Source organism: Pelodiscus sinensis, chromosome 4 (genome assembly GCF_049634645.1).
Source record: "Pelodiscus sinensis isolate JC-2024 chromosome 4, ASM4963464v1, whole genome shotgun sequence".
NCBI lineage: Eukaryota > Metazoa > Chordata > Testudines > Trionychidae > Pelodiscus > Pelodiscus sinensis.
Window position 1 is genome coordinate 109,037,712 of NC_134714.1, and position 21,524 is coordinate 109,059,235.

Genomic DNA, 21,524 nt, shown 5'->3' on the forward strand with positions numbered 1-21,524 from the left:
GTGAATATAGTACTTGGCATGTAATTTGCATTCAGGTACAAACTGATATAAGATTGGGACCCCCAAAGTTCTACTCTTTCTGCATCAGAAGAGCGAGCACTATGTATCTTTTATATTGATTCCCTAGAGATCAAAGAATTCATAAATCCGTACTTCCAACAAAACTTGTGCATTCCAATAAATAAGCATCTTGAAACATTTTTTTTATTTGCATGGATTACTGTGCAATGATAAAAACAATTTTCCAATCTCTGTTCATCAAGAATTTTTTTTTAAACAAAAAACCCCACAACACTATAAAAAGATGAGTAACCAGGAAATGAAGGAGTCATATATTTTAGAGAAATGAAAATATAATTTACAATAAATCCATTACTAAGAAGCTATTAAGAGGTAAGATCTCAGCTTCGGTTATTTTCTTGAAAAAGGTAGCAAGGATTTTGGAGATACATTAAAACTCATTTACTGTAAATCTAATTAAATATTTGCATACCACAGGAATAACATTTGCAGCCATGTCTGGAAACCGAACGCTACAGGAATGCAATGTCCGAACAAGCAACTGCCTGTATTTGTCAGTATCTTCATGCTCTGTCACATTGTTTGTTTTAATTACTTCTTTCTTCAAAACAATCACCAGCTATAAAACATATGAAATAAATTTCAGGTAAGCCACATTTCGCTGAAGAACAAGGTAGAATAAAAAGCACAAAAAGAAAAACACGCACTTACCTCTTCCACGTTTCGGGAAGATACAAGATCTAGAGCCAACTGAAGGGTTTTCTTGCGCACCTCTAAATCTGGAGTACTCAGCACTCGCAGTATGTCCATAACCAGATCCTGAAATCAATCAGCGAATTTAAATTTCAAAACCAACATTTAATCAGACAAAAATTATTTTCTTGCATTAAGTGTTTTTCATGCAAATATAAAAATTGCAAGCTAAAGTACAGAATTACAGAGTACACCTTTCAAGTTGTATACAGCATATTGACAAAAGTATTCTGTGTCTCAATTAAGATTTTTATCTTTGTTCTTGTTCTGAGATTAGTAGCTGAAACCTGATTTTTTTGTATTAAGGAAATTAAAAATATTTGTCTAATACACTGTACTTGCATATAGAATCTTTTAAACAAACTGAGTCATTCAAGTTTTCCAAACAAGTCACCCCTTATCACTGCTAATTCTCATGTTGCCAAATAAAAGTACAGTAATTTTAAATATAAAATACTATCCAGCAGTTTCATAAATACACCAATAATTTCACATGTCAAAAGTACTTTTTTTTTAACCATATTAAACAGAACTTTATTTTTATTTTAGTTGAAGTAAAATCTAAAATAGGTTTTCCCAGGGGAAAAAAGTAACAACAGTAGAGGACTTACTTGTAACACACGTTCATGAGCAGGATGCTCCTTCAGTTCAATCAAGCGATCCAAGACAATCAGTTTCACATTGTTATCACTCTCTTTAATAATCAAGTCAATATAGCACTGAGCTGCTGCCTAAATGATCATAAAAGAATGAAAGCCTTTTCAAAAACATTTTAAGCATTCCTAGAACACACCAATTGGGGGGGGAAATCCAATAAAGGAACACATTCCAAAACGTTGGATGGGTTATTTTAATAATATATAAGAGAAACTAGGCAGCTCAACAATTTTCTAGTATTTCAACTGCTGGAACCATTTTCCAATTTAGGGCTCACCCAATCATGCATTACAGGTAGCTTTGTGTGTGCTACAAGGCAGTTTTAACTATTGAACAGAGATGCTAGCCAAAAATACCCCCCCAAAATTTTAACTACTCCCTAACTCCAGAAAGTTCAAAGGCAATGGTGAAGTAAAAATCCCATCTAAATTAGCTTTGTTCTTCCAGCTCACAAAAGATAATCTCACCAGCTTTTATAACACTATTTATATTCGCACTACAAATTTTACAGACTAAAAGAGGAAATAAATAAAATGTAAGCCCAGCTGCACATTAAGGAGCCAATTTGGAAAGCTTTACCAAATGAGTAATCTATACTTATCCAGGATAGACTGTTACAGAACACTCACAAAGATCATACCATTAGGACAGTGGTCACCAACGAGTAGATCGAGATCTACAGATAGATCTTGGAGCCTCTAAGAGGTGATCCAAGAGGCTATCAAGTGCCAGCACTTCAGCTGCCCCTCTCCCGACTTCTATGCATCTCCTGCTCTTTGCCTTGGAGCTGTTCCCCTCAGGAGCTACCTGCTTGCTGGGCAGGGCAGGGCAGGGGAGGGGGGGGTGCTGATGTCAGAGTGCCCCCTCTCCCTCTGTATCCTATCTCCACAGAGCAGACAAGTGGGTACAACAGGGATTGGGATGGAGGGCTGGCTGCTTTTGGGAGTGGTGCAGGGTCAAGGCAGGGGTGAGCCTGCCTTAGCCCCACTGCACCACCACCCAGGAGCCACCTGAGGTTAGCAGTGCCCAGCTGAAGCCCACATCCTGAAACCCTACCCTGAAACTCCCTCCTGCACCACAAGCACCTGCCCTATTCCTGAGTACCCCTGCATCCAAATGCCCTGCCAGAGCCTGCACCTAGAACCCCCTCCAACACCTTAACTGCCTGCCCCATTGCCAGCTCAGAGCCCCTCTTACACTGCAAATCCATTAATGCAGGACCAGAGCCTGCACTCCAACCCACTGCCCCTACCTGGTGAAAGTGAAGCAGAATGGGGGAGTAAGGGAGGATGGAGTGAGCATGGGCGGGGCCTCAGAAAAGAGGCACAAAGGAGGTGGAGGCAAGAGTATTTGGGTTTGAGGTAGATCTTGGATTGCACTTAAATTCAAAAAGTGATCTCATGCTTAAAAAGGTTGGAGGCCACTGCATTAGGATATTCAGATAACTCTTCAGGACAAAAAAAAACAACCAACCACTTTTAATCCTGCTGATCCCAATTTACAATACACAGACCTGATCCAATTTACAATACACAGACCTGATCCAAAGCTCAATGAAATGAACAAAAAGTCTCCCATTGATTTCTATAAATGTTGGGTCTCCGCAATAGATGAAACCCAGACCAGATATGCTAATATTTGCTTCTAACTACTTAAGCACTGCACTGCACTGTAGCCATATCCGGAAAAGGTACTTCCAGCATCACCGCAAAATGCAAGGTAAAACAGATTGCTTAGAATAAGTAGCTTATAAGTTACCATTCAAGGTAAAGTTTATTTTGTGATTTATTTTAATTTCAGACTGATAGCCATTTATATTACAGTCTTCTGTTTACCCATAAAATGGGTAGAGAAATGGCAGCAATAGCACAAGATTGCTCTAACCTTCTCTATCCCATTAACACACTTCAATTCTAATCTAAAAGGACCACAACTAAGAAATTAAACTACATTCTCATCCAAACTATTCAGCATTTAGATTCATTGCTAAGAGTGCCAGAAAGATTGCAAGACAGTATCAACTGTGGATGGGGTTTGTGTAATGTTTGTATCTGTCTACTGGCAATCAGAGGCCAATCCTGCTGGCCAATGGAAAACATCCAGAGGCTCACTTTAGCCATACTAAAGAGAGATATTCACAAGATGCTCAAGCATTTTTCTAGTGTCAGAACAGTCATTCGACAAAGAACATCAACTGTCAGATACTAAATGTAATAATCGGTAATGTATGCTAACCCAGTGTAACATAGAAAAGTTATTAAAGCATTCTTGAAGATCATAAATCACTGCAATACCTTGATTGCTGTTGGTGCACTGGACAGTGTAACTAGTGTTCCTGCTGCTTCATATTTTACTGCAGGACTAGATGATTGCAGTAAGTTGTAAATACAGCGTATAAATCGAGCTCTTTCTGATGGATTAGCATGGCAGACCTAGATGAGAAAACAATAGATGGAAAGCTTACTGAAGAAAAAATAAAAAACTATTTTAAAAGTAAAAGAATCCTCATTAGTTCCTTAATTACTTCACTATAGTAGGCAGTGAAAAACAGGAACAGCTTTGAGAAGAGCCCCTCACTCTAGGTTGATAGTAGGGATGTGAATGGATAACCTTAACAGGTTATGCTTACCAGGTAAAAATTAACCGCATGGGGCTGGCAGAGCCCCCCTGCCAATCCCTCCTGTACTGGGGTCACTCCAATCCACCAAACCCCCTTGAATCGGCTAACTGGTTAAACAACCGGTTATCCCAGGGGTGGGAACCTAAGGCTCAGGGGCTGGATGTGGCCCCCGGCTTGCCTTGATCTGGCCCCTGAGGCTCAGGGTTCCTTCCCGATCCTACCCCCACTGGGGAGCCTGCCCTGGTGCTCCAGCTCTCCCACCATCCCACCATGGATCTGGAACACACAAAATCTGCTAGCCTGGGCTCCCTCAGGCTCTGGTGTTGGAAGGGAGTGTGGGGAGTTTTTTTCTGCTTCTCAGTCGGGGACCCCATCAGTAAGAGTTTGTTTTTCTTTTTTGTTTCTCACTTGTGTTGGCCCCAAACTGATTTTTCTGTGGGTCAGCAGGCCCCAACCCAAAAAAGGTTCCCCACCTCTGGGTTAATTAAATGGGATTTTAAATCCCATTAAATGGGACTTTACATCCTGTAGTTCAATGGTGCGTAATCTTATTTGATCTGCGACCCACGTGCCATGGGGGCCACCAACTGTCAGGCTCAGACCCCGGCCGGCCAGATCTAGGCACCACAGGGGCCGCCAACTGATGGGCCCAGCCACTGACCAGCCAGATCTAAGCGCCGCACCGTGGGGCTCAGCCCCCAGCCAGCCAAATCTAAGCACCACGACTCCCCGGGAAGACATCCATGACCCCCTTGGGAGTCGCGACCCACAGGTTGCGCACCACTGCTGTAACTGATAGGAACAAGGCAACACGAGCTAAGAGTATTATGCATGCCTTAAACTTGTTAAGAATGTCCTGCATTAACTAGTCTATGGTGTACTTCCTAAGTAAACAAGGGAAAAAAAACAAACAAAAAATACTTATTCCCAGTCCAGGGAAAAGAAGCAAAGCAGATGCATGCAAATGTCATTGCATTAGCTTGCATCTTCTACACTTGACCAGTCCATTGCTTCCAAGAGAAATGATGTTCAATTCAGCTCAACAACCAGTAATCATTCTCAGACTAGCTGCTCACTTACGACACCTCACTAGACAGCCAACCTTTCTGAAGTGTACATTTTCCATATACAGTAAAAATGCACATTTATTTACATGATTACAGTCATTTCCCCATACCTTGTAAATTAGCTCAACAATAACCAACTGAAGAATGTCACCAAATGTCTGGACTTGATCAATGCAGGTACTCAAATAATCCAAAGCTCGATCCTATGGAGATAAAATTAACAACAACAGATTAATTGTAACATTTAGAATAAATCTATGCTTTTAATTTTTCCAATTGCTTTAGAATTTGCATTTGTAGTAAAATCTATCTCCTACATCCATACACTTTAGAAGAGCCCATAAAACAATATACAAAAGTAAAATTACAAAATTAAAATGAATTCATTTAGGCCCTACAGAACATTATTTTTTACACACATTTTCTAATTCGATGCGGTCAACCAAGCAAATAGGTCAAAACCCATTTTAACTAAAAACATTATTGCTACATAACAAATATTTCAATTTTTGAGCCAATCAGGCAAAAGGCTTATGAGTCAAGTTGAAGATGTCATTTGAGAAATAAGTTTCAGAAGGGTAGCCGAGTTAGACTAAAGACCATTAGTCTTTAAAGTGCTACCAGACTATTTGTTGTTTTTTAAGTTTGAGAAATAAACAGTTAATCAAAGTTACAAAATTGTAGGTAATGTGGCACATCTTCATATGATTAAAAATGATTATGCCTCTCAAGTACCAGTGTCTCTCTCTTCCACATAAGGGGACTTCACTGTTTGAAAACAGAGGTGTAAAAGCTTCAGTTAGCTCGTTATTCAACACTTGCAAATACTTTCCAAATCTATGGATGGTCTTTAAATAAGGGAGGAAGGGCTATATTTGTTTGTTAAATATGGCAAATATTTTAATGTGTTTGCAATTACCTTCATGAGCTCTACATTTACAGCTTTCACGCACTAAAAAAAAAAAAAAATCAAAAATCCCCTACACCACAGATGGGCAGAGCAACAGAAACCAGGGAATCTTTGAAGTTTGACTTATTAAGCTGTTCTAAAAATAAAATTGGAAGCCAGTTTAAATTCATATTCTGAATAAGCAGTCAGTAAACAATACACAGGAACCTAGCTTTGGTCAAAACAGAACATGCAAGTACATGTGTCCCAAGTTAAACAGTCAAGGTAAAACCACAAAAGTGTATTGTTTTGCCCCAAGAGAGAATCATAGAATCAGAGCTGGAAGAGACCTCAGGAGGTCATCAAGTCCAGCCCCCTGTCCAAGGCAGGACCGACCCCAACTAAATCAACCCAGCCAGGGCTTTGTCAAAGCGAAACTTAAAAACCTCTAGGGATGGAGATTCTATCACCTCCCTAGGTAACCCATTCCAGTGCTTCACTACCCTCCTAGTGAAAGTTTTTCCTACTATCCAACCTAGACTTCTCCTACTGTAATTTGAGACCATTGTTCCTTGTTCTGCCATCCATACTACTGTGAACAGCCTCTCTCCACCCTTTTTGGAACCTCCCTTCAGGAAGCTGAAGGATGCTATCAAATCCCCCCTCACTCTTCGCTTCTGTAGACTAAACAAACCCAAATCCCTCAGTCTCTCCTCATAGGTCTTGCACTCCAGTCCCCTAATCATTTTGGTCACCCTCCGCTGGACCCTCTCCAATGCGTCCACATCCCTTCTATAGTGGGGGGGGAAGGGAGGAGCCAGAACTGAATACAATATTTGGCTCTGGTGAGGCCACATCTGGAGTAAAGGGGAATAATAACTTCTGAGGATCTGTGAGCAATGCTCCTCCTAATGCACCCTAATAACCTTCTTGGCTACAAGGACACACTGTTGTCATCCACTAATTCTCAGGTCCTTTTCTGCAGAACTGCTACTTAGACATTTGGTCCCCAGCCTTAACAATGCTTGGGATTCTTCCATCCCAAGTGCAGGACTCTGCACTTGTCCTTGTTGAACCTCATCAGATTTCTTGTGGCCCAATCCTCTCATCTGTCCAGGTCACTCTAGACTCTATCCCTGCCCTCCAGCGTATCTACCTCTCCACCAGTTTAGGTCATCTGCTAACTTGCTGAGGGTGCGATCCATCCCGTCCATCCAGCTCATTAATAAAGATGTTGAACAAAACCGGTCCTACAACAGATGTGTGGGGCACTCTGCTAGAAACCGACCGCCAACCTGACATCGAGCCATTAATCACCACCCGTTCGGCCCGACAGTCTGGCCAGCTTTCTATCCATCTTACAATCCATTATCCAATTTAGCGTTTCCCAAACTATGGGCCACGGCCTGGTACCGGGCCGCAGGAAAAAAAAACCCCGGGCCTCAGCGTGGTTACCGGGGTGTTCTGGGCTCCTGGAGTGCCCATCTGGCACCAGGTCTGCCAAGACTTGGCCGGCCTGGGCATAACCTGCAGCCTGATGTTTCGGATCCCGGAAGAGGCGTAGCTAGGGGAGGTCGGGAGCAGGGGAGGGGGAGCGGGAGAGAGCTGGCCAGCAGAAGCAGCACTGGACAGGGGAATCAGGGCAGCAGGTGGAAGCAGAGCTGGCGGGGGACAGGCCGGGAGATTGGGAGGAGTAGGGGAGAAGCAGCTGCCGGAAGCAGGGCTTGCCTGGGGCATCGGAGCTGGCCGGGAGAGATTGGGGGGGGACCGGCAGTAGCAGGGCTGCCGGGGAGCGCGAGGTCGGGGTAGGGAGCTGGCCAGGGACGATGCAGGGGGTGGCGGCAGAGGAGGAGGGGGCAAGAAGCAGCCGCCAGAAGCAGGGCTGGATGCAGGCAGCAGGGCTGGGCAAGGGAGATTGGGAGGAGAAGTGGGGGAGAACTGGCTGTCAGGGAGGGGATTGGGGGAAGTGGGGCTGGCCAGAGGCACAGCAGGGGGAGCAGGACCCGGCCATATGTAGATCTCGGGGAGCTCCCCCCAGAAAAGCACGAGTGAGTCCGGCCTGGGGATTCTATTTCTCCTCCCCCTCCCCTCGAGTAGCTGCCAACTGGCTGGCTGGTAGACACACTCATGCAGCCTGAGCACATTTACCAGCCAGGCAGTTTGAAACTACAAACTGATACATCTAGTAATAATAAAATGTACCTAGTGAGAAAATATAAGACAAGTTATATGTCTGGTATTTTCTCAGTTTGTTTTTTATGTGTTTATATTTTTGGGCTGCAAAAACCAGTCCTTAAAAAAAAGGTTCCAACTAAAGTAAAAAGTTTGGGAAACCATGGTCTAACCAGCTTTCTGTCTGTCTTACACTCCATTTACTCAATCCATATTCTTTAACTTCATGGCAAGAATATCGTGGGTAACCATATCAAAAGCTTTGCTAAAGCTAGCACTGGGAGGACCAGAAACAACTTATTTGAATATTCATCATTTGATTAATGAATATGCAAATATGCAAATTAATACTACCAGTCCTCCAAAAGTTTGTGAATGGATTTACTGGTCCCCATGTCAAAAAGTTTGGGAGGCCCTGATCCAATCCATATTCCCTTAACTTGCTGGCAAGAATATTGTGGCAGACTGTAACAAAGGCTTTGCTAAAGTCAAGGTATATCACATCCACTGACTTTCCCATATCCACAGAGCCAGTTACCTCATCATAGAAGCTAATCAGATTGGTCGGGCATGAGTTTGTGAATCCATGTTGACTGTTCCTGATCACTTCCCCCTCTTGCAAGTACTTCAAAATGGATTCCTTGAGGATCCCCTCCATGATTTTTCTGAGGACTGAGGTAGGGCTGACTGGTCTATAGTTCCATGGATTGTCTTTCTTCCCTTTTTTAAATATGGGCACTACATTTGCCTTTTTCCAGTCATCCAGGATCTCTCCTGATCTCCACGAGTTTTCAAAGATAATGGCCAAAGACTCCGCAACGACATTTGCCAACTCCCTCAGTACCCTCAGATGCATTAAATCTGAGCCCATGGATTTGTGTATGTTTAGCTTTTCTAAATAGTTCCTAACTTGTTTTTTCCCCTCCAAGGGCTGTTCACCTCCTTCCCCTACTGCGTTGCCTAGTGCATTTGTCTGGGAGCTGACATTGTCCATGAAGACAGAGGCAAAGAAAGCATTGAATACTTCAGCTTTTTCCACATCAACTGTCACTAGGTTATCTTACCTCCCTCATCCAGTAAGGGCCCCATACCCTCTCTGATCCCCCTCTTATTGCTAACATGCCTGTACACACCTTTCTTGTTATCCTATGAGCTTTCCTACCTCAAATTCCTGTACCAGGTATTATTTTTATTAAATAAATACCGTTCAAAAATTATAAAATATTTCTGTTCTAGTTTAAAGAGTAAAAAAACACCATAAGAAAATTATCTAATTTTACCTGATCTGCATGAATTAGCATCATAAAGGCATTTCTTTTGCAGCTTGCATCTTTCTCATTCACCAGGAAATCATGGATCAGTTCAGGAGCATCAGGTATAAGATGTTCAAAGTTTCTTGGGGAAAAAAAAAAAAAAAAAAAAAAAAAGGATTTTAAAAAAAGCCATAAGAAAAATAAAGTGATACAGCTAAATAATTAACAGCATATGTGCTACATAAATGTTTATGTCGTATTTACCCTTGATAGTCACCTTTAAAAAAAAAAAAATCCTTTGTGCATTTGTAACCTACATCTAGTTAAGCACCTGTAAGCGCGCCTGCAGTGGCTTCAAAGCTGGGACCTCTGGAGTTTAGTAAAGGAGCCTCTACAGCTTGAGCCAGCTGGCTCTCAACTTTGTCTAGAGCTCACTTGTTGTAAGTGGTCTAAATACCATTACACACGTCAGGTGCAGGTTACACATTTACATTAAAAATGAATGGATGTAAACAGGGCTCGCCGAACCGCGAGCGCAGATTGCCCAAACGCAGCTCTTCTGGGTTACAATCTACTTGCCACGGGCGAGTAGACTGTATTATTTGTCGAGCTGTGGATGTAAAGAATATACACATTCATATTTGCTTAATTATTGCTTGCCTGTTACGTTTGTAACTAAGACCTTCCCCAGTGGTTTGGGTTTAATTTTAGTTTATTTGTAATATTCCATCGGACAACTACACTTTTTGTTTGAGAACACAACTTTCACATTGCTACTACAGCATTTTCAACTAAATCATAACACTACACTACATAATTTATAAAAAAATAAAATTAATTGAAAGTTGTCCCACTTGGACATCTTTCTATGTATTCAAAACAGCTGTACAATTTTCATCCCACCAACCAGAACTAAGCTGATTTCAGTGGAGCTCTGCAGAAATGCAGAAGTTTTCCCACTCAAAGTGGCCTTAGTTATATTTGAGAAAGCTGTAATGGTAGAAAGGTATTATATCTACTGAAAAAGCAGGATCAAAAATAATCTTATATTAGCCTCATTTTTCGTTAGGACTTTCCAGGTGAAATCCACTGACATTAAACTGGACTTCCAAAGGTTTAAATAATTCACAGACTTTTACCTGTAAATTGTGTAGATTGCAAGGACTGCATTTCTACGCACATAGCTGTGACGATGTTCCAAACATGCACGAATAGCTGGCATCAAAGGTTCCAGTAATTCTGCTTCTTTCAGCTTGCAAAGAAAACGAAGAGTAGAGCCCCGGATAAATTCATTCGGGTGCTGAAGATCCTAAAGCAAGAAAAGTAAAGTGTTTGCTGAAATACCAAGTATTACCATTTTACAATATTTCCTGCCCTATGATCAAGAGCTTAAATGACTGATGAAAACTCCCTGCATATAGATTTTAGTTCTTCACAACTGTAGAAACATTGATGGATTTAGAATCATTACTATATATGGGATTACAGATCTCTCGCTCTTTAGAGAAGAAAATGCAGTAAGGGAAAACTAAATGTCTTTAACCTGAACATGAAGCCAGAGGAAGGCAGGTCATAAATGGAAAAGAAGCAAACATTTGTGTACCAATTTTAGAGTCTTTGGGCTCAAGTTTTTAAGCTTCTATTTTTACTTTTAGGGTTCCAATGTAGTTATTTTTCCTGATCAACAAAAAGAAGCAAATTCCTTAAGTATTTTCAGATAAAGTGGCAACCATGATGATTGATTCATTACATTACTACATTATTCTGATTGAAAATGGCAATTAAAATAAAACTAGATAAAATGACTATCCATGTTTTCGTAACTTGAAGATTTCATTGGAAAAGCCATTACTCCATTGCATTACTTCAGATTCTCAGCTACATCTCAAAGACAAATATTTCTGACAGTGAAGTTCTCTCATATTATTTCAGAGTGAATGTTAATTAAGACTCAGGACAGTCTCAGACACCAAAGCAGAAGTGACAGAGATGCAGCCGTGTTAGTCTGGTCTAGCTGAAGCGTAAGTGCTGAAAGGAACAAATGTACAATCTCTTCCAACAGTTTCAGGACAGTATGTTTTAAATGTGCTGGAAAAGAAATGCTCATTCAACAAATTATGACCCTCCTAATGGTAACTAGTCGGAAATGTTTGTGCTTTTCATTGTTAGTGATAATTAATGCCTCCTTGAGGAAGGGCAAATTGCTGAACACCCTTCAACATTGTAGGGTCTAGTCCCTGCAGAAACAAACTTGCCACTTTCTGCCATATTTCTAAACTCTGAGGAATAGGTTATAGAATTAAAAAAAAAAAAAAATAATCAAGCGGCATCCAATACCCTTCTTTCTGGATCATATTCGTTTGGGTCTCAAACCTAGACATGACACAAAATCTATCAATCACCTCAAAAAGATGGATACAGGTTGATTCCATTATACCTATGCCACTGATTTTGAGAGGGATTTCCCTTCTGCTTTGCCAATGATGCCAACCTTCACTGCTTACATATTAAATTTCTGATCAAGGACTCTGATGCTCCCTCTCATGCTCCCACTTTGCATGAGAGGAATCCTCCATCAAGCTTTGTCATCTTTCTAATCACTTCTTAAAACTCCCCTTTTTTGCAATGTCAAAAAAAAAAAAGTCTAACATCACTTGGGTGACCAATGAGCTGGCACCATGGTGTATCAGTACATTCTCATTACCATACGGTATCCCACAGGGTAGGAAATTGAGGCCCCTTTTGCTTAGTAAACCTCTGATGATGCCCACTTACATGCCTCTCTTTCATTTATATGAACTAGGGATGTCAAAATTAGATTAATCAACTAATCAAATAGTCAATGGACTTCCCATCAACTATTCGATTAGTTGATAAGGTTGCTTCCACTTTGAAATGTAGTAAGAGCTGCCTGGCTCTTGCTACAGTTCAAAGATGGAAGTGCTGCGTAGCATTCCGCCTTTGAAATGCACAAGAGTCCCTGCTGGGGCTCTTGTACATTTCAAATCGGAACTGCCACATGGAACTTGGGGCGAGCAGGGAGTCCCCTGCTGTCTCTGGGATCCATGCAGGCGCTTCCACTTTGAAATGCACAAGAGCCCCAACAGGGACTCCTGTACATTTCAAAGGTGGAACACCGCCCACTGCAACCCTGTCCCCTCCCATGGAGCTAGAACTTGGGGAAACTGGCTTTTAAGCCGGCTCCCTCCAACATCTCCTCCTCTTCCACCCCTGCTTACTGCCTCTTTCTGATCGAGGCAGCAAGGTGCAGGGAGAAGAGACTAGCTGACTAGCGTGTTGACCATCTGATAAAGCTTTTGCTTATCTGATAGTTGACTAGTCACTTACATCCCTAATAGGAACAGGTATCTGCTGGAAGTTCCAGCGTGTGGATGAAAGCTAACTCACAGACTAAATTGGGCTCCATGCAGCCCAGACCAAAAAGAGACGAGATGGGTGACATCACTTTCATTACACCAACTTCTGTTGGGGAGAGAGATAAGCTGACGAGCTTAAATCAAGTTCTTCTGCAGGTCTCCTTAAGCTCAAAAACCTGTCTCTCTCACCAACAGAAGCTGGTCCAATAAAATATGATACCTCACCCACGTTGTCTCTCTAAAACCCTCGAACCAACACTGCAAAAAAAAAAAAAAAAAAAAAAAAAAAATCAGCAATGGCCAGAAACATCAACTTTTATCTGCAGCTGGCCAAGAAATTACAATCTTTCTTCTCAGATGCAGATCATGCTACAATTGTCCATACCTTTAGCGCTCAACTACACAAACAAAAACTTTTATGCAGGGATATTCTGATTGTTCCAACTAGACCAGGCACATATGCCATCCTTTAGATAAGAAACCAATATGTATGTATTGCACACATGGACATGGGTACTGCAATTTCAAGTCCAGGTTTAATTTAAGTGCAGATTACCATCTGTCAAAGTCCTAAATAGCCTATGATACACTTATTTCAAAGAATAACTCTCCCTCTTATATTTCCTCATCCACACTGTTAATCCACAGAGAAGATTATCGCAAGAGAGGGTAACAGCATCACTGAAAATGTTTGTATTTTCTTGACAACACATCTTCCGGTTAGCAGTTCCTCAGTTCTGGCCTAGCCAGGCAGAGTGCTTAGGCCACTGAGAAAGTGAACACGGTATATCCACTCCTTATTAACAACAAAATGTGACATCACCAGGATATGCATTACGTAGAAAATGGTCAGATAAAAGGGTTATGGGGCATAAACTCAAAGAACAAATAACAAACATGTTTACCTTTCTATAGGCATCACACACAAGGATCATTTCTTGCAACAACTTGCCATCTGGAGTGGTCTTTGGAACTATCTCCCAAAAAACTAACAATAGCTTTTTGATAGTGTGATCTTGAAGAGGCAGTACAAAACGGATAATTGTCATCAGAAGTCCAGGTAGTTTTTCACCATTCAGGATCATAATAATTACTTTCTTCAAGGCCTCTGTCTTAGACTTTACATCTCCTTTTTCTGGTAGAGGGAAGGAGGAGTTCAAATGTAAGCACAGCAAATACATAAAGTGGAAGTAACAGATCCTCCCAGAATTACTTAAATAATCAACACTTGTTAAAACAATGCAACAGAAATATAGATCCTTCATGCCAATAATATAAACCTTGCTCACATTTTTGTATAACTGTAGCATCTAGGAGATCAAGTCATAGAACACAACATGAATAAGCTCAAAGGTAAACTAATAAATTCTTACTCACAAACTTAAGAATAAAAAAAGAGCATGGGAGGTTTAATAAGTACTGCTATAATTTATCTTCCACTGAAACTCAGTTAATTCACAACACAGATCTAATGAAGGGATTTTCATTACTGACAGACCATACTCCACACCAGGAAATCACAATGCATTATGGTGTTGCAGTCATTCTTGCATAGGTACCTCTTACTCCTGGGGGTATTTTGCACCACTGTGTATGCACAGAATTTATATACGCCTTCTCCCCTTCGCCCCATTTTCTTTGCTTCCCCACAAAAACATGATTAACAGGGAAGCAAAGGAAAAACACGAGTGGTCATGTGACTCTCTACAGAAATGTTCTGGGTGCTCGGGGCAGTTAACAGAAAGTTACTGTGGAAGAGGGAGCATGACTAGAAAAGACCCAGCTGGTGGCTGCTATCATACACTAGACTCAGATGTTAGTCCCAGCTGGGCTGGATAGGACTTCCCCTTCCCTTGCTCAGCATCCAGGACTGAGTCAGACTCTTCCCCAGATTTCTCCCCCAAGCTGCAGGAAGCTCTACCACATCCCCACTTTCACCTATTGTTCCTCTGCTCTGGGGGCTGGGGGGGGGGGGGGGAGCGGGGAGGAAGCATCCTTGTACATAGAACTGCCCCCCACCTGACCAAATCCCATGCATTCAGACCCCCTCATCTAGATACTTCCACAAAGCCTCATCTCCCCCTTCACTCAGAAGCCCCAACAAAGAGCACCCCCATTTACCCTGCACCTGGCTCACCCCAAGGAGCCACCTGCACTTGGATCCCTACCCCACTGATCCCCTCACCCACTGAGCACCAACTACCTTCATCTGGACCAGCCTGCAGTCCCATTGCCACTGCACCCAAAACTCCCTGCAACTAGTTCATGTGCCTCTAGATCCCCCTCCGTGCCCAATCCCCCACTAGGAATGTTAAATTGTGGGTAAACAGCTAATCAAATAGTCGATGGAATTTCCATCCACTACTCGATTAGTCAGTGAAGGGAAACTGCAGAGCCATAGCAGGGTTAGCTCCTGGTCCAGGAGTTAATCCCGCAGCAGCTCTGACGTGTAAGTGTATGAAGAGCCTATTCCCAGCTTGTGCCTTGTCTCCCCCTCTGTGCATCTGCTTTTTAAATCAGATGGCTCTTAATACATTTAATAAACAGACACCACAGCAGAGGGAACCAGGAATAAGCCAAGAATCAGCCGAGTCCTGGCTCACGCTGGTCCCCCTCTATGCCTTTGCCTCTTTTGCTCTCCCCCCTTCCCCGCCAAGATAGTGCTGGGGGAAACCAGCTTTTAAATCAACTCCCCCCAGCACCGGCTCCCCTCCCACCCCATTGCTGCAACTCTGTGATAGAGGCAGCAAGGGTGGAGGAGGGAGAGAGAGAGAATGACTAGTGAAGTCACTACTCAACTACACAATAAGCATATGCTTATTGGGTAGTCAGCTAGTGGCTTACATCCCTATCCCTCACTGAGCTATCCACACAGAACCCTCTCAGCCCACAAGTGGATCCTTCCACACTTGGATCCTGCCTGCCCACACCCACAGGGGGGCAGGGCCCTGTGGTGTTTCTGAGGCTGGACCAATCCTTGGGATGTGTCAGGGTTGACTGCAGCCTGGGGAAAGTGATCTCTGCCTCAGTGCAGCCAGTGGCCTGTGCTCCCCAAAGTCATCCTGGAGACTCTAGATGTATTTGGCAGCACTTCCAGAATTTTGTAGAATTTTAAAATATTGTGTACAGTAAATTTTTTTTGGCACAGCATGTGCTCAGAAGTAACCTCTGAGTTAGTAAGGATGCCAAAGTGCTGGTAATATGTACTCAATTACAAAGCAGCAAAAACTTGAAGCCTTCAAGTAGATTTATTAAGGAATGCATTGAAATACGGAGCACAAACATGGATTATAAAAATAGGACAAGAGAAAATATTGACAAAGAGACTCTCTCAGATACAATAAATACAGGATATATAAATGAGATTCCATTAATGAACAGTTACCACAAAAGCACTAGACATACCACCCTGTCTGAGGCTCCACAACACAGAGTTCTTGAGAAGTGCATGGTGAAGGTGGGGGTGTCAACAGTACTTTCCCTGAACCAACCAAAGCTAGGTTTAACATTAATCCAACAAACCTAAATTCACAGATTACTTCATATGTTAGTATTTAATTAGAAGAGATTGGTAGGGCTATAAAGTATTTATATCACAATGGACAGACTTCTGACAACACATTAAGGTAGGTACTTTTGAATTATGGGGAGGAAATTGTGGTTACACTACTACTGGGTTTTGAAATTTCAAGTGGCTTTTAGAGGTATTCTACTCTCTCCTTTCTCTGCTTTAAGAATGGTTGCAACAGTTCAATATGTGATGTGATAGAATAGGACTTGCAACCAGGCACGCTCCTTGAAATCTGCATTTAGGACTAATTTAACTCTCACTGACCTCAGTAGGAAGTGCTATCTTTCCACATACAGAAAATGCAGAAATGTATTGTTTCCCCCCCTGACCCTCCGTGTATAGGAGGCAGTTTGAGTGGCCAAAAAGGCTTTACCATAAAGTAACTACAGTAAAGGGAGGTGGTGGAATCTCCCTCTCTGGAGATATTTAAGAACAGGTTAGATAGACATCTGTCAGGGATGGTGTAGACGGAGCTTGATCCTGCCTTGAGGGCGGGGGGCTGGACTCGATGACCTCTCGAGGTCCCTTCCAGTCCTATTATTCTATGATTCTAAAACTCCGATGGTCCGGCACTCCTGATGGTCCGGCACCATCAGGAACCCGAAAGTGCTCCGGGCAGCCAGACCATTGGAGCTGCTCTGCCCCCAGCTTCCACGATTCAGCCGCTGCTGAAACTGACCAGCGGCTGACTCCAGGAAGCCCGGGCCAGAGCAGCTCTGCCCCGGCTTCCTGGAATCAGCCCCTGATCACTTTCAGCAGCAGCTGACTTGGGTACACCTGGGACAGAGCAGCTGGGATGCTGCCGGTTTGGTCCAGTAGCGCCGAGGAGTGGTGCTGCCGGACCAACCCGGCAGCACCCCAGCTGCTCTGCCCCAGGCATCCCCAAAAGCAGCTGGGGTGCTGACGGGTTGGTCTCACCACGCGAAGGGTTGGCGCTACCGGACCAACCCGGCAGCACTCCAGCTGCTCTGCTGCAGGCGTTCCCGATTCAGTCACTGCTGAAACTGACCAGCAGCGGCTGAATCAGGGACACCTGGGGCAGAGCCGGACTATCCAAAGGGGGGGCTATGAGGGGTCTCGGGTGGGGGGGATGCCACCCCAGACCCCTCATAGCCCCCCCTTCCAATAGTCCGGCATATCTGATAGCCTGGCACCCCCTGGGTCCTAAAGGTGCCAGATTATCGGAAGTTTACTGTACTCTGTTTCCCATCTTCCAATAGGCCTTAGGAGGATACTTGGAAAGTATTCAAGTCATAAAACACAATGATAGTTTCACCCCAATGTTTCTTGCTTTTAAATTGCAAGACATATTTCGGATAGGTGCTTTAAATTCATCAAGGTATTTAAGTGAGTGAGTAATCCCATTCAACTTCTGCATTTAAGTTCAGATCTGAATTCTGACCTTTTTATTGTCTTAGAATAGCAATGTTATGCATAAAAGTCTTCCAATTATTAAATTAGGTTTAAACATAATATGACAACTAATTGTTTTAGTTATTTTTAAAAGTTCATAGTTTGAGATTGTAAAATATAGAAACAAAGTAAAGTCTCTCATTAAAGGTTATTGTAAATAATTACAAGTGTTAATTCAAGAAAAATAATTTCGTGCTAACCATAAAATATATTACTTGCCTAGGTCATTTTTTAAGCTGATTTCAGATGGTGGTTCTGAATCCATTGGAACATTAATCAACGTATAACATACATTTTCTGCGGCTGTCATTGTTCTTGATTACAAATATCTTCTTAATAGAATAACTACTTCTGAAAGATATCAGGCAGTCTAGAAAAAATGGAATTAATGCAACTTGTTAATAACTGCACAGTAAAACACCACAAAAATATTTTATTGCAATTTCCACAAAAATATTAAACATTGTTTCACCACAATTTTAAATGTAAAGGTTTTCTAAACTGTTCAAAATGTCTTAAAGATGTTCTTTCACTTTATAAATGTTCTTATTAACACACTGTATTAAAATGTTAAAACAAATATGCCAAATCCCCAAAGAGCAACATGGAAAAAAAAACCAATGAAATATGTTTATTACTTAGCTACTTACCAACAAGTCTTACAGGGTCTAGTGAGTTGAGAATCAGGCTGCAAAGCACTTTGTGACTGATAAGACCAAAGTATTATAAAACAGTAACAAATACTATAACCAGGATTACAAAATGTAATTTAACCTTTTAAAAATTTTAATTGTTGGGTCTGTATATCTCACTTTGGCATATGTAGAATTCTTGTGTGTACAATTAGACACATGCAGTATGGAATGTTTTGTGGTTTTAAATATTCAAAGGAAAGCCAGCAAGGGTGTTTGCAATGCTGGGATGCCTCAATGTTTAGCAATCATAAGTCAACAGTCCCTTCTGTCCTTTAAGTCTTAGCAGTGGTTAGTCCTACAAAGTCATGGGACCTCTCTAATTGGTAGGGGCTGGTGAGGTAACTTCCCCTCTAAGGGTGCAATGCAGAAAGAGAATTCTTGCCCAAAGTGGAAATTTATAAAACAATAGGGAGGTAGGAGTTTCTTGGTCTTTGGCTGGCACACCCAATAAAGTGAACCAGAGACCCCAGTGATAGGGAACTTCCCTAGTTTGTCAGCTTAGCTGGAACAAGAACAGTTTGAGGGTGAATTGGAAATAAGTTTGTACTGAGGTTTTAGTGTTAGAATTAGCTAAGCATTTTCTGTTATTTTAAGTTTGTAATCTACTTTGCTCTGCCTATTCTCATTATAACTCCTTAAATCCTAATGCTTGTACTTAATAAAATCACTTATTTACTATCAAGCAGAGTGTAAATAATTGTTATCTGGGGGAGCAATCAGTGTGTACATTCCTCTTTTCATAGTTAAAGGGGGCTTACCTAATGGATTCCTTTGGGGTTCTGATCCCATTTGGGGAGTGGTATCCCAGGAAGCTGGGCCCAAAATTGCATTTCCTTGGACCTGAAAAGTTTCAGTGTCTGTATTGAGGCGGGGGGGGGGGGGGGGGGGAGGGAGGGAGGCAATGATCTCAGCTCTGTGCCTTGGCTTGGCATGGTAGCAAGAAGCCCCCAGAGAGCAGGAAAAGGAGTGACAGTGGCCTTGTCAGCACCCTAGGAAGCACCCACAATGGGTCTTCTGTGACCTCACCCCATCACAACCAGGTTGCAGATTCAACTTGTAGTTCTTATTAGGGATGTCGGATAGTGTGTAATTGAATAGTTGTGTAACCTCATCAAATGTTAATGGTTACATGACTATTTCATAGTCCCCAGGGGCGGGGCTGGCAATCAGTGCACTCCCGGTCCCACTCCTAGGGATTCCATTGCAGTCCAGCAGCGTGGGGTTCCAGCAGTCCCTGTCCCTATCCCTGAGCTTCCCAGAGACAGAGGCTGCTCTCGCACCCCATGGCACAGCCCCATCTGAGGCAAGCCTGGGCCTGTAGCAGACAGGGGCTGCTGGCCCAAGCTCCCCATGGACAGAGGATGCTCCACGGCAGCATGCCCTGGGCTCCCCACTGCCTCTGTGAGAGGTAGCTGGCTCTGCAGAGCTGGCACACATGGAGAGATGCCTTAAAAGACGGCTCCCCACATATCAGCTCCTGCCTGTCCCCCCTACCCATGCTGCTGCCACTGATAAGAGAGGCATCAGCGCGGAGGAGCAGGCAGCTCTGCGGGAGCAAATACACAGGGGCAACTGGCTTGAAAGCCAGCTTCCTCAGTGTACCAACTCCTGCCTGCTCCCCCCTCCCCCCCACGCTGCTGCCCCTCTATCAGAGGCAGCAGTGTGGCAGTGGGGGCACCACAGGATCCAGTGCTCAGGGGGAGACAGCTTAAAAGCCAGCATCTCACTAGCACCAGCTCCCACCTCCCCCCCCCTTACTGCCTCTGATACAGAGGCAGCGGGGAGGAGGGAAGTGCATGTAGTCAACAAGATTAACTGATTAACCGATAAGCCAGGGTTTATCGTGTAGTCGTCTACATGCTGAGATTCCTAGTACTTATTAAGAACTCATACATAAAACAAATTCAAAGCTTTACATAGTATTTTTTTATTCAGGGTAGTTAACTGTTCTTTTTTTTAAAAATGAAAAACAATCACTTGTACAATATCTTATAACCACATGCTTGATTAAACTTCATAGAGCTTAAGGGCAGAAAGGACTTAGAGATCATTATATCTGACTTCTATACAATACAGACCACCAATACTAACAAGCACTTGCACGTTAAGTCAACAACTGAAATGAGACCAAAGTTTTACAGCCACCAGGAGACTAGACTATATTATGCGCCACAGACAGAAAACAGAAGGGACTGAGAATCACTCAAGGAAAACAAGGCCACTGAAGGAAACTTAAACATTCTTTGAAAAAAGATATATTGGCACTGGAAGGGGTTCAGAAAAGGGCAACAAAAATGATGAGGGTTTTGGAACGGGTCTCATATGAAGAGAGATTAAAAAGACTTGGATTTTTCAGCTTAGAAAAGAGGCGACTAAGGTGGGGGGGGAGGGATATGGTAGAGGTCTATAAAATCATGACTAATATGGCAAAAGTCAATACGGAAAAGTTATTTACTTACTCCCTCAATAAAAGAACTAGAGTTCACCAAATGAAATGAATAGGCAACAGGTTTAAAATAAACAAAAGGAAGTTCTCCTTCACTCAGCAAACAGTCAATATGTGGAACTCCTTGCCAGAGGATGTGATGAAGACTAGGACTTTAACAGGGTTCAAAAAATTGCTATATAGATCCATGAAAGTTAGGTCCATCATTGGCTATTAGCCAGGATAGGTAGGAATGATGTCCCTAGCCTCTGTTGGTCTGGAAATGGGTGACAGGGGGAGGAATCGTGTGAGGATTACCTGTTGTGTTCCCTCCGGTATTGGCCACTGTTGGCAGACAGGATACCAGGCTAGATGGACCTTTGGTCTGACCCACTATGGCCATTCTTATGAATAGGTTTTCATGGCTGAGTATTGTTAGGAAGGTTTTCAAATCCAAATCATCCTTACTGGGTGATGCTTACCACTTATGGTTAACCGGTGGCCCAGTCAGACTGGAGCAGCTCCCACCTATGGCAGGCCTGACATGGCCAAAGCATCCATGCTGCACCACAGAAGGGGGAGGGACCGCTCCAGCCCTGGTTAGGCCCACT

The 21,524-nt window shown here is 42.8% G+C and overlaps 1 protein-coding gene across 3 annotated transcripts in view; it reads right to left on the bottom strand.

Moving 5' to 3' along the window:
• Nucleotides 1-21,524, bottom strand: part of COPB1 (coat protein complex I subunit beta 1) — a 45,568-nt gene that overhangs the window by 18,199 nt on the left and 5,845 nt on the right. For 2 of the 3 annotated variants that reach the window (XM_006126326.4, XM_006126325.4), the window contains exons 2-10: nt 18,013-18,163; nt 13,715-13,944; nt 10,572-10,741; nt 9,460-9,574; nt 5,229-5,321; nt 3,726-3,863; nt 1,386-1,505; nt 733-840; nt 494-640 (exon numbers count right to left, since the gene is read on the bottom strand). In XM_006126326.4, coding sequence (XP_006126388.1) covers nt 494-640; nt 733-840; nt 1,386-1,505; nt 3,726-3,863; nt 5,229-5,321; nt 9,460-9,574; nt 10,572-10,741; nt 13,715-13,944; nt 18,013-18,103 — 1,212 coding nt within the window. In that variant the 5' untranslated portion in view covers nt 18,104-18,163. Of the gene's footprint in view, nt 1-493; nt 641-732; nt 841-1,385; nt 1,506-3,725; nt 3,864-5,228; nt 5,322-9,459; nt 9,575-10,571; nt 10,742-13,714; nt 13,945-18,012; nt 18,164-19,246; nt 19,346-21,524 lie in introns of those variants that run through there. The other variant, XM_075928016.1, reaches the window with a different exon arrangement.